Source organism: Triticum aestivum, chromosome 2A (assembly GCF_018294505.1).
Source record: "Triticum aestivum cultivar Chinese Spring chromosome 2A, IWGSC CS RefSeq v2.1, whole genome shotgun sequence".
NCBI lineage: Eukaryota > Viridiplantae > Streptophyta > Magnoliopsida > Poales > Poaceae > Triticum > Triticum aestivum.
The window spans coordinates 147,347,292-147,360,624 of NC_057797.1; the positions used below are offsets into that span (position 1 = coordinate 147,347,292).

General features: G+C 43.0%; 1 protein-coding gene across 1 annotated transcript; it reads right to left on the reverse strand.

Moving 5' to 3' along the window:
- Positions 1–1,010: 1,010 nt before the first annotated feature.
- LOC123191599 (uncharacterized) lies at positions 1,011–2,686 on the reverse strand. The gene is made up of 2 exons (XM_044604268.1): positions 2,422–2,686; positions 1,011–1,229 (listed from the first exon to the last, which is right to left on the reverse strand). The coding sequence occupies exons 1-2, from the start codon at positions 2,554–2,556 to the stop codon at positions 1,011–1,013; spliced, it is 354 nt and encodes a 117-aa protein (XP_044460203.1). The 5' UTR covers positions 2,557–2,686.
- Positions 2,687–13,333: the final 10,647 nt, after the last annotated feature.

Below are 13,333 nucleotides of genomic sequence, written 5' to 3' on the forward strand. Positions count from 1 at the left end.
CATTTGCATGGCACCAATAAAAGAACAACATCAATAATTTGTAACGTATCTATTAGTAGTTGCTACATGGGGTACACAAGAAGAAGTCTAAAACCTGAAATTTGCCTAATACCTTTCCGAAACATGTATACCTATCTTATTTAAAGCGTTCGTTAAGTAATATGAATCCTAGAGTTTTGGCAGAATACTAGTGAATTTGTCAAAATGGACGTGGAACATCTGCATAACTCCCTGGAATACTAGTGAATTCGTCAAAATGGACGTGGAACATGTTATGACTACCTACAATTTTTTTTACTAGCTTAAGGTCAGAAAATATACCAACCTATATCTGTTGTTGCTAGGCCTAGAACATACAATCTTAATCTGAGACTTAGACATTAAGGGAGGCTGACGCGGAAGCGTCAGACACTCTAGCATAGAATCCTCTATCATACGGTTATGGCTCATCTCATGCTTCCTGTTATGTCCAAGATTCTTACAACCTTCGATGCTGTGCCTAGACAAGGACAATTTGCTAATCTGATAGCACCAACGAAATCATCCAGGGAGGATGACGATGAAACCCCGGCACAAAATCCTTCATTGACGCATCCTTTGAGTAGATCGACCGAGAGAGTATTGTGCGAACCGTGAAGCTGGAGAGAAGCCGCTTGCCCAGGGTGTCCGCAGTTGGGTTTCCTTGTGCTCGAAGAACAGTCTGGGAGACGGCGGCTACCCGTGCCAACACCGAACACACAATTGCCATCGCCATCTCCTAGCCGATGCCTGGCGGCGCGATGGGGGGCTGCCGCCCGTGTCGCCTAGGTTACGCGACGCTGGGGCCGAGCCGGAATGGCGGCGGTATACTGTCTCACACTACTTAAGTTTAACAGGATATATAGTTTTTTTTCCATTTAACAAATACGTTCAGCCTTACTTAGCACAAAAAAACAGGATATATAGATCAAGCTTGAAAGGCATCACACTTCATTTAACAAATACAACAATATTGCCATATGTTATCTTCATCAATGACTCTTCTGACGATCAGCCTCGTAAGCCCTCCATTCAGCCTTCCAGTCCTCCAACTCCTTGGCGCTCTCTTTTGCCCTTTTGATGCTATAAATTGTGTAGGGTATCATTGTTCCCATAAAAAAAGTGAAAGCGAACAGCATCGGAATAGGACCGACAGGATAAAAAATCTCAGAAGAATGCAGCTTATCCAAAATGGAATAAAAGTCGCGTCCCTGCAGCATGAACCACATTCACTACATGAATATTATAGAACATATATAAAAGCAAAAGGTACAATTTCATAGCAATAAAACAAAGTATAAAAATACGTGATCAACCTAGGAAGTAATACATCCACAGTTGTGTTGCATGTCACCAATGAAAGAACAACATCAATAATACCATAGATTAAATCCTACTCCCTCTGTTCGTAAATATAAGACTTTTTACAGATTCCAATATGGACTACATACGGAGCAAAATGAGTATGATCCAAGTATTGTTGGGCAGTAACAATAATAACTGCCCAAGTATTGTTGATTAGTAAGGTTGTCCAACCGCAGTAGCCAAGGAGGCCCAGCCCGTATGATCCAAGACTGATATAAACAGAGGTGAAAGGATCCAAAGTTGGAAGCTTGCAAACTGGGCTATTATTATAACTGTATATATGATTTTGGTTTTGTGTACACTTGATGAGAAGAAATCCGCCAGAGATCAATACTTGAATAGGTACTACCATTCAAGGAGCATCTTGGTGGTGCCCATGGAGGTACACACGAATTAAATTAGAAATGCAAGAAAGTCCTCATACTTTGAATGCCAACAAGTATACATGTTCAAATCGTAGAAGTGAAATTTATGTAACGGAAGGAGCATGGGGTCTCACCATCCATTTTAAGCACAATAATTATTTTATGTCAAAGAGAAAGACTAATCTTTTAGTAGTTGATGTAAAGATCTCTAAAACCTGAACTTTGCCTGATACCTCCCCGAAACATGTGTACCTATCTTATTTGAAGCATTCGTTAAGTTTGAAACATCTGCATATCTCCCTTGAATTTGTTAAAATGGACGTATAACATGGAGTATTACCTAATAATAATAAAGTTACTTGAGGTTCCCAAAGGAAAAAACAGCTTGATGTCAAAAGATGTTCCAACCTATATACCTGTCGCTAGGCAAAGAATCGTACAATCTGAATCTTAGATATAGCAACCTATATACTTGAGGTTCATCTCATGTTTCGTGCTATGCCCACGAATTCTTGCAACCATTTATGTGGTGCTGTAGACAAGGCGTTTTGCTAATCTGATAGCACCAACGACTGGAAATCATCCAGGGAGGATGACGATCAAACCCTAGCACAAAATTTTCCATTGACGGTTCCTACTATGGGTAGATCGTCCAACAGAGTATGGTGCGAACCTTGAAGCCGGAGAGGAACCGCTTGCCCAGGGTGTCCGCGGTTAGGTTTCCCTCTGCCCGAAGAAGCGGCTGGTAGACGGGGTGGCCGCCACGGGCCACCCGCGCCAACACCGAACGCGCCTCCTGCTCCGCCATGTCAACGTCTGGCGTGACCGCCCTACTGGCGAGCTGCTCCTCCGCCTGCAGATGCTTCTGGAGGAGGTGGTGGTTGTAGGCGGCGTCGGCCTGCGCCTCCCAGAATTACTCCTCCCGCTCCTCCCGTAGCATGTCCAGTTAATGGGCACGGGCCCCACCGATGGTCAAGGTGCAGTGCACTGGCGAGGGTGGCACGGAGGAGGAGGAGGGCCGCACGGAGGAGGAGGATGGTGCGCCGACTCGTCGGCGGCGGCCGCATCCTCCATTGGGACGTTGTCATCCTCCGGTTGCCGGTCGGCCATCCAGCCGGCAACAATGGCGGCCATCTCCTTCTTCTGTTCCGGCGTCAGCCCGTCCTAGAGAGATTTGGCGGGGGAACAATCCATGGTGGGAGTGGTGTGGAGAGGGATCGGAGGCGGATGACTATGGCTATGGCCTGGGGCAATGGTTTATCTAGCAATGGCAGGCGGCAAGGGACGGACGGGTGGCGCCAGAGGAGACGCCTCGGCAACTGTGTGCCATCAATGTGGGAGGAAGGCGGACGGACGAGTGGCCGTTGTGTCGTTTGAACGTGCGGCAGTCGCCTGCACCGGTAAGCGGCGCGGGCGGTGCTCTCTCGGCCGGCGTGCCGCTTCAATGCCGACGCTAGTGAGCTGTCGCGTCCGCTCTGGCCGGGCATGAATGCGGTCGCTGACGCTCTAGAGCGGCATTGACCGGATACGCGTGGGAGAAATCGCGTCCGGACCGTTCTACGGACCGATACAGAACCGCGGTGGATGAATTTCTCGGTCTCAAAGGTTGCGGAAGGTTTAACTCTCCGTGTTGGAGATGCTCTTATCAATGAGGTAATAGCACCACATGTCCTTGAACTTGTCTAGGATGTGATGATTTGGTCCTCAAACTTATAAAAGTCAACTATTTGGTCCTAAAACTTATCACTCATGTCTTATCAACGAGGTAATAGCGCCAGTTGCCTTTTACAAGTTTGAAGACCAAATCATCACATTCTAGACAAGTTCAAGGACTTACTGGTGCTATTACCTCCTTATCAATAGTCCACAGTGCAATCTCTGCATTCGTTGAGGCAAAAGCTGTACCGTGCAATAATTCATTGAAGCAGTGCATACTTTCCTGCTCTTGCAATACCTCATGGGCTCATCGCATGTATAGAATGGGCCATCATGGCTAGGGTGATTTTCCTTGCTTATGCATGGGATTCAACTGTCAATGGCGATGGCATGATGAGACTAATTCAACCCTGTCCAAAGTGGCAGGCAAAATGAGTACTCGAAATTAGGCGATTCATATGCCACCACGGCTTTTCCAAAGTTGGTTATTGTTTTTGCCTCTTCCCTTGCGATGATTATGATCATAGAACTTTTGACGTTCTCAGCGAGTTAAATATGCTCTTGCTTAAGATGTTCTCAGGTCTTTTGCTGGATGCCCCACTGACATGTGGGTTCTATGACCACACAGGCCACCTGTCAGTGAGACGTGAATGCCAAATATCAAATCATTATTCCGTCGAGCGGCAAATGCCTGAACTTCTTATTTTGCACGGCTTTCTAGACTGGTTATGAGGTCCTGGGTCCCAAATTTTTTTCTTGATTACTATTCAGACACATACAGCGCATAATGGTTTCGGTAATTATCTTTGTAAGTCTGAAGTTACATCAATTTAGCCTAGTTTCACATAGTTTTTGATACATTTTACATATATTTAAGCTAAATCCAGCTTTTGTTCTTGTCTCTTCTCATTTTCCGTTTATGCTCCGCCACTGCTTGCATCCTCTCTTTTTTTGGTTCAGCTTGCATCCTCCTAAACCACAGATATTCTTCACTCATTTTCCATCTGGTTATGTCTGTGGATCTTTACAAAGCCCATATAGAGAGAGCTAGTCAGTGGCTGCAAGGAGGACAACAACAGCAAAGGACAAACACGCACACCAACCCGAGAAAGGCATTAACTCAAGACCAATTTAGTAGTTGAGGCGTCAGAGATCTCCGGGGTCAAGGATCATGGCATATGCTGCTCAATGCGCTCGTAAGTCCTATTAAACTAAGCTGATGGAATCTTCAACAAGATGATCATATGAGCTTAAGTAGTTCTTCAATAGAGGTGGCTAACTGCTTGTCAGAGCATGGTGTACCATGCCACTGATGTTGTCGAATTTGTCGTGTTTTTGGAACTGAAATTCAGCATGTCGCTCCATCAGGAGTGGTTTTGCTGATCTTCATTTAAGTTTGTTCTTTGGTGATGTCTGCTAATGGTAGAAAGAGAAAGTTTGACGTATAAGGTTGCTAAATAACGGTTTGAATTTAAACCCTTAGGTCAATTTTGTGTGCTCACCACTGATATACGTGAGTTCAACAGCAGTTCACTTTTACAATCCCTAAGGATGAGACCCTTGCGTTCATCCGAAATCTGTTAATGATCTTTTAGATTTAGAAGCAGAGCGGGCTTCTAAAATAATTCGGAACCTCGCATCAGTTAAACCTATGAATGACGATGACATGAACAATTTAGGAATTGTAGCCCTTGAAAACATTTGCAATAATCTCTTGCCTAGTGAGGAGGCCGAAGATGAGGAGGGGACGGAGACTACGGACACTGTAGAGCCTCTAATGATGGAGGGCACTGTCTCATGTTCTGCCGATCCTACGTTCCCGAAGGGTGATGGGGAGAAGCCCAAGCGATCCTGGAAACGGAAAATTTATCCTACTTCGGCGGTTCGTAGAAGTGCTAGGGTTAAGCTTAAGAAAAAAAATCCATGATGACTTATAAAAGGAATCTTTTGGAATAGCAGAGGTCTAGCTGACTTGGCTAAACGTAGGTTCTTGGCGGAGACAACGATAGAGCAACATTTAGATTTTATTGCACTTTTGGAAACACGACGAGATAAATTTACCTCACAGTTCCTTGGAACTCTATCCAGAGGAATTGATTTTGATTGGCATGTCTTACCTCCTAAAGGAAGATCTGGTGGGATATTACTAGGGGTTCGGTGTGAAACACTTGAGGTGCTTAACGTGGTTCAGGGTGATTTTGCGGTCAAGTTTCGGGTGAGATCAAAATTGTATGGTTTCCGATGGTCTCTTGTGGCTGTATATGGGGCCGCACAACTTGAACTTAAACCAGATTTTTTAGCCGACCTAGTGCGAATATGTGGAGATGAAACTTTGCCAATCCTAGTCGGTGGGGACTTTAATATAATTCGGAGGAGAGATGAAAAGAACAATGACAATTTTGATGCACGTTGGTCTATGATGTTTAACATGATTATCGAGAGTCTTAATTTGAGAGAAATTGAGCTCACCGATAGACAATTTACGTGGGCCAATTTGTTACCCACTCCGATTTATGAGAAGTTGGATAGGGTACTCGCTAGTGTGGAATGAGAACAAAAGTACCCATTGGTGTCGGTTCATGCGATGTAGAGAGCGATCTCAGACCACACACCACTTCTTGTAGACTCGGGAGAGGCTACACACGTTGCAAACAAGAATGCTTTCTCTTTCGAGCTAGGTTGGTTCGAGAAAGAAACCTTTTTGGAGGTCATTGCACGCGAATGGGCAAAGCCTGTTAGTGGAAGAACTAGTATTGGGAGATGGCAAAATAAGATCAGACATCTAAGATAGTTTTTGCGAGGTTGGGCCAAAAACAAGAGTGGGATTTATAAACAAGAAAAAGAACGGCTTACTCAATTAATTGAAGCACTAGATTTAAAAGCTGAAAGGAATCTCCTTACAGTTAATGAGAAAAACTCCAAATCCGAAGCTAAGCAAGGCTTACGAGCTCTTGTTAGAGAAGATGAGCTCAAGTGGGCACTGCGTGCTAAAGTGCTTAAGGTTGTTCAAGGGGATGACAATACACAATTCTTCCATATGATTGCGAATGATAAACATAGGAAAAAGAAAATCATACAACTCGAACAGGACGAGGGGACAATTGTGGGGCATGAGAATTTGAAAGCTTATATTTCTAATTACTACAAACAACTTTTTGGGCATCCGGAAGCAAGCACTGAAGGAAATATGCCCTAGAGGCAATAATAAAGTTATTATTTATTTCCTTATATCATGATAAATGTTTATTATTTATGCTAGAATTGTATTAACCAGAAACATAATACATGTGTGAATACATAGACAAACAGAGTGTCACTATTATGCCTCTACTTGACTAGCTCGTTAATCGAAGATGGTTATGTTTCCTAACCATGAACAAAAGAGTTGTTATTTGATTAACGGGATCAGATCATTAGAAGAATGATGTGATTGACATGACCCATTCCATTAGCTTAGCACCCGATCGTTTAGTATGTTGTTATTGCTTTCTTCATGACTTATACGTGTTCCTATGACTATGAGATTATGCAACTCCCGTTTGCCGGAGGAACACTTTGTGTGCTACCAAACGTCACAACATAACTGGGTGATTATAAAGGAGCTCTACAGGTGTCTCCAAAGGTACATGTTGAGTTGGCGTATTTCGAGATTAGGATTTGTCACTCCGATTGTCGGAGAGGTATCTCTGGGCCCTCTCGGTAATGCACATCACATAAGCCTTGCAAGCATTGCAACTAATGAGTTAGTTGCGAGATGATGTATTACTAAACGAGTAAAGAGACTTGCCGATAACGAGATTGAACTAGGTATTGAGATACCGACGATCGAATCTCGAGCAAGTAACATACCGATGACAAAGGGAACAACGTATGTTGTTATGCGGTCTGACCGATAAAGATCTTCGTAGAATATGTAGGAGCCAATATGAGCATCCAGGTTCCGCTATTGGTTATTGACCGGAGACGTGTCTCGGTCATGTCTACATTGTTCTCAAACCCGTAGGGTCTGCACGCTTAAGGTTTCGATGACAGTTATATTATGAGTTTATGCATTTTGATGTACCGAAGTTTGTTCGGAGTCCCGGATGTGATCACGGACATGACGAAGAGTTTCTAAATGGTCGAGACATAAAGATTGATATATTGGAAGCCTATATTTGGATATCGGAAGTGTTCCGGGTGAAATCGGGATTTTACCGGAGTACCGGGAGGTTACCGGAACCCCCCGGGAGGTATATGGGCCTTAGTGGGCTTTAGTGGAAGAGAGGAGAGGTGGCCAGGGCTGGGCCGTGCGCCCCTCCCCCCTAGTCCGAATAGGACAAGGAGAGGGGGGCGATGCCCCCCTTCCTTCTCTCTCTCCTCTTTCCCCCTCCCGAATCCTATTCCAACTAGGAAAGGGGGGAATCCTACTCCCGGTGGGAGTAGGACTCCTCCTGGCGCGCCCTCCTCCTGCCCGGCCGCACCCCCCTTGATCCTTTATATACGGGGGCAGGGGGCACCCCTACACACACAAGTTGATCCACATGATCATATTCTTAGCCGTGTGCGGTGCCCCCTTCCACCATAATCCTCGATAATATTGTAGCGGTGCTTAGGCGAAGCCCTGCGACGGTAGTACATCAAGATCGTCGCCATGCCGTCGTGCTGACGGAAATCTTCCCCGACACTTTGCTGGATCGGAGTCCAGGGATCGTCATCGAGCTGAACGTGTGCTAGAACTCGGAGGTGCTGTAGTTTCGGTGCTTGATCGATCGGGCCGTGAAGACGTACGACTACATCAACCGCATTGTGCTAACGCTTCCGCTGTCGGTCTACAAGGGTACGTAGATCACACTCTCCCCTCTCGTTGCTATGCATCACCATGATCTTGCGTGTGCGTAGGATTTTTTTTGAAATTACTACGTTCCCCAACAGTGGCATCCGAGCCTAGGTTTTATGTGTTGATGTTATATGCACGAGTAGAACACAAGTGAGTTGTGGGCGATATAAGTCATACTCCTTACCAGCATGTCATACTTTGGTTCGGCGGTATTGTTGGACGAAGCGGCCCGGACCGACATTACGCGTACGCTTACGCGAGACCGGTTCTCCCGACGTGCTTTGCACAAAGGTGGCTAGCGGGTGACAGTTTCTCCAACTTTAGTTGAACCAAGTATGGATATGCCCAGTCCTTGCGAAGGTTAAAACAACACCAACTTGACAAACTATCGTTGTGGTTTTGATGCGTAGGTAAGATTGGTTCTTGCTTAAGCCCGTAGCAGCCACATAAAACTTGCAACAACAAAGTAGAGGACGTCTAACTTGTTTTTGCAGGGCATGTTGTGATGTGATATGGTCAAGACATGATGCTAAATTTTATTGTATGAGATGATCATGTTTTGTAATCGAGTTATCGGCAACTGGCAGGAGCCATATGGTTGTCGCTTTATTGTATGCAATGCAATTGCGCTGTAATGCTTTACTTTATCACTAAGCGGTAGCGATAGTCGTGGAAGCATAAGATTGGCGAGATGACAATGATGCTATGATGGTGATCAAGGTGTCGCGCCGGTGACGATGGTGATCACGATGGTGCTTCGAAGATGGAGATCACAAGCACAAGATGATGATGGCCATATCATATCACTTATATTGATTGCATGTGATGTTTATCTTTTATGCATCTTATCTTGCTTTGATTGACGGTAGCATTTTAAGATGATCTCTCACTAATTATCAAGAAGTGTTCTCCCTGAGTATGCACCGTTGCGAAAGTTCTTCGTGTTGAGACACCACGTGATGATCGGGTGTGATAGGCTCTACGTTCAAATACAACGGGTGCAAAACAGTTGCACACGCGGAATACTTAGGTTATACTTGACGAGCCAAGCATATACAAATATGGCCTCGGAACACGGAGACCGAAAGGTCGAGCGTGAATCATATAGTAGATATGATCAACATAGTGATGTTCACCAATGAAACTGCTGCATCTCACGTGATGATCGGACATGGTTTAGTTGATTTGGATCACGTGATCACTTAGAGGATTAGAGGGATGTCTATCTAAGTGGGAGTTCTTAAGTAATATGATTAATTGAACTTAAATTTATCATGAACTTAGTCCTGGTAGTATTTTGCAAATTGTGTTGAAAGATGTTAGTAGCAATGATGCGGATTGGATCCGTGATCTGAGGTTTATCCTCATTGCTGCACAGAAGAATTATGTCCTTGATGCACCGCTAGGTGACAGACCTATTACAGGAGAAGATGTAGACGTTATGAACGTTTGGCTAGCTCAATATGATGACTACTTGATATTTTAGTGCACCATGCTTAATGGCTTAGAATCGGGACTTCAAAGACGTTTTGAACGTCATGGACCATATGAGATGTTCCAGGAGTTAAAGTTAATATTTCAAGCAAATACCCGAATTGAGAGATATGAAGTCTCCAACAAGTTCTATAGCTAAAAGATGGAGGAGAATCGCTCAACTAGTGAGCATGTGCTCAGATTGTCTGGGTACTACAATCGCTTGAATCAAGTGGGAGTTAATCTTCCAGATAAGATAGTTATTGACAGAATTCTCTAGTCACCATCACCAAGTTAGTAGAACTTCGTGATGAACTATAATATGCAAGGGATAATGGAAACAACTCCCAAAGCTCTTCGTGATGCTGAAATCAACGAAGGTAGAAATCAAGAAAAAACATCAAGTGTTGATGGTTGACAAGACCACTAGTTTCAAGAAAAGGGCAAAGGGAAGAAGGGGAACTTCAAGAAGCGGAAAGCAAGTTGCTGCTCAAGTGAAGAAGCCCAAGTCTGATCCTAAGCCTGAGACTAAGTACTTCTACTGCAAAGGGACTGGTCACTGGAAGTGGAACTGCCCCAAGCATTTGGCGGATAAGAAGGATGGCAAGGTAAACAAAGGTATATTGGATATACGTGTTATTGATGTGTACTTTACTAGTGTTTATAGCAACCCCTCGGCATTCAATACTGGTTCAGTTGCTAAGAGTAGTAACTCAAAACGGGAGTTGCAGAATAAACAGAAACTAGTAAAGGGTGAGGTGATGATGTGTGTTGGAAGTAGTTCCAAGATTGATATGATCATCATCGCACACTCCCTACACTTTCGGGATTAGTGTTGAAACTAAATAAGTGTTATTTGGTGTTTGCGTTGAGCATGAATATGATTTGATCATGTTTATTGCAATACGTTATTCATTAAAGTCAGAGAATAATTGTTGTTCTGTTTACATGAATAAAACCTTTGATGGTCATACACCCAATGGAAATAGTTCGTTGGATCTCGATCGTAGTGTTACACATATTGATAATATTGAAGCCAAAAGATGCAAAGTTAATAATGATAGTGCAACTTATTTGTGGCATTGCCATCTAGGTCATATCGGTGTAAAGCGCATGAAGAAACTCCATACTGATGAACTTTTGGAACCACTTGATTATGAATCACTTGGTACTTGCAAACCATGCCTCATGGGCAAGATGACTAAGACTCCGTTCTCTGGAACAATGGAGCAAACAACAAACTTGATTGGAAATAATACATATTGATGTATGCAGTCCAATAAGTGTTGAGGCTCGCGGCGGGTATCGTTATTTTCTGACCTTCACAGATGATTTGAGCAGATATGAGTATATCTACTTGATGAAACATAAGTCTGAAACATTTGAAAAGTTCAAATAATTTCAGGGTGAAGTGGAAAATCATCGTGACAAGAAAATAAGGTTTCTACGATCTGATCTCAGAGACAAATATTTGAGTTATGAGTTTGGTCTTCAATTAAAACATTGTGGAATAGTTTCACAAACTCATGCCACCTGGAACACCACAGCATAATGATGTGGCCGATCATCATAACCGTACTTTATTGGATATAGTGCAATCTATGATGTCTCTTACCGATCTACCACTATCGTTTTGGGGTTATGCATTAGAGACAACTGCATTCACGTTAAAAAGGGCACCATCTAAATCCGTTGAGACGACACAATCTGAATTATGGTTTGACAAGAAACCAAACTTGTCGTTTCTTAAAGTTTTGGGCTGTGATGCTTATGTGAAAAAATTTCATCCTGATAAGCTCAAACCCAAATCAGAGAAATATGTCTTCATAGGGTACCCAAAGGAGACTGTTGGGTACACCTTCTATCACAGATCAGAAGGCAAGACATTCGTTGCTAAGAATGGATCCTTTCTAGAGAAGGAGTTTCTCTCGAAAGAAGTGAGTGGGAGGAAAGTAGAAAACTTGATAAGGTAATTGTACCTTCTCCCTTATTGGAAAGTAGTTCATCACAAAAATCTGTTCTTGTGACTACTACACCAATTAGTGAGAAAGCTAATGATGATGATCATGTAACTTCAGATCAAGTTACTACCGAATCTCGTAGGTAAACCAGAGTGAGATCCGCACCAGAGTGGTACGGTAATCCTGTTCTGGAAGTCATGTTACTAGACCATGACGAACTTGTGAACTATGAGGAAGCGATGATGAGCCCAGATTCCACGAAATGGTTTGAGGCCATGAAATCTGAGATATGATCCATGTATGAGAACAAAGTATGGACTTTGATGGATTTGCCCGATGATCGGCAAGCCATAGAAAATAAATGGATCTTCAAGAGGAAGACGGACGCTGATAGTAGTGTTACTATCTACAAAGCTAGACTTGTTGAAAAAGGTTTTTGACAAAGTTCAAGGTGTTGACTACGATGAAATTTTCTCACTCGTAGCGATGCTTAAGTCTATCCAAATCATGTTAGCAATTGCCGCATTTTTATGAAATCTGGAAAATGGATAAATAAAACTACATTCTTTAATGGATTTAAAGAAAAGTTGTATATGATGCAACCAGAAGGTTTTGTCAATCCTAAAGATGCTAACAAAATATGCAAGCTCCGGCGATCCATCTATGGACCGGTGCAAGCATCTCGGAGTTGGAATATACGCTTTGATAAGTTGATCAAAGCATATAGTTTTATACAGACTTGCGGTGAAGCCTGTATTTACAAGAAAGTGAGTGGGAGCACTATAGCATTTCTGATAAGTATATGTGTATGACATATTGTTAATCGGATATAATGTAGAATTATTCTGCAAAGCATAAAGGAGTGTTTGAAAGGATTTTTTCAAAGAAAACCTCGGTGAAGCTGCTTACATATTGAGCATCAAGATCTATAGAGATAGATCAAGACGCTTGATAAGTTTTTTTTTCAATGAGTACATACCTTGACAAGATTTTGAAGTAGTTCAAAATGGAACAGTCAAAGAAAGAATTCTTGCCTGTGTTACAAGGTGTGAAATTGAGTACGACTCAAAGCCCGACCACGGCAGAAAATAGAATGAGAATGAAGGTCATTCCCTATGCCTTGGCCATAGGTTCTATAAAGTATGCCATGCTGTGTACCAGACCTATTGTATACCCTACACTAATTTTGGCAAGGGAGTACAATAGTGATCTAGGAGTAGATCACTGGACAGCGGTAAAAATTATCCTTAGTGGAATAAGGATATGTTTCTCTATTATGGAGGTGACAAAAGGTTCGTCGTAAAAGGGTTACGTCGATACAAGTTTTGGCACTGATCCGGATGACTCTTAGTCTTCATCTGGATACATATTGAAAGTGGGAGCAATTAGCTAAAGTAGCTCCGTGCAGAGCATTGTAGACATAGAAAATTGCAAAATACTTACGGATATGAATATGGCAGACCCGTTGACTAAACTTCTCTCACAGGCAAAACATGATCACACCTTAGTACCCTTTGGGTGTTAATCACATAGCAATGTGAACTAGATTACTGACTCTAGTAAACCCTTTGGGTGTTGGTCACATATTGATGTGAACTATGGGTGTTAACCACATAAAGATGTGAACTATTGATGTTAGATCACATGGCGATGTGAACTAGATTATTGACTCTAGT

What these genes read in the sequence shown, in the direction of transcription:
- LOC123191599 (XM_044604268.1), bottom strand. Translation starts at nt 2,556, where the DNA reads ATGGCGGAGCAGGAGGCGCGTTCGGTGTTGGCGCGGGTGGCCCGTGGC. An exon ending in GGTTCCTCTCCGGCTTCAAG is followed by an intron (nt 1,230 to 2,421) that starts GTTCGCACCATA and finishes TTCATGCTGCAG; the next exon opens with GGACGCGACTTTTATTCCAT.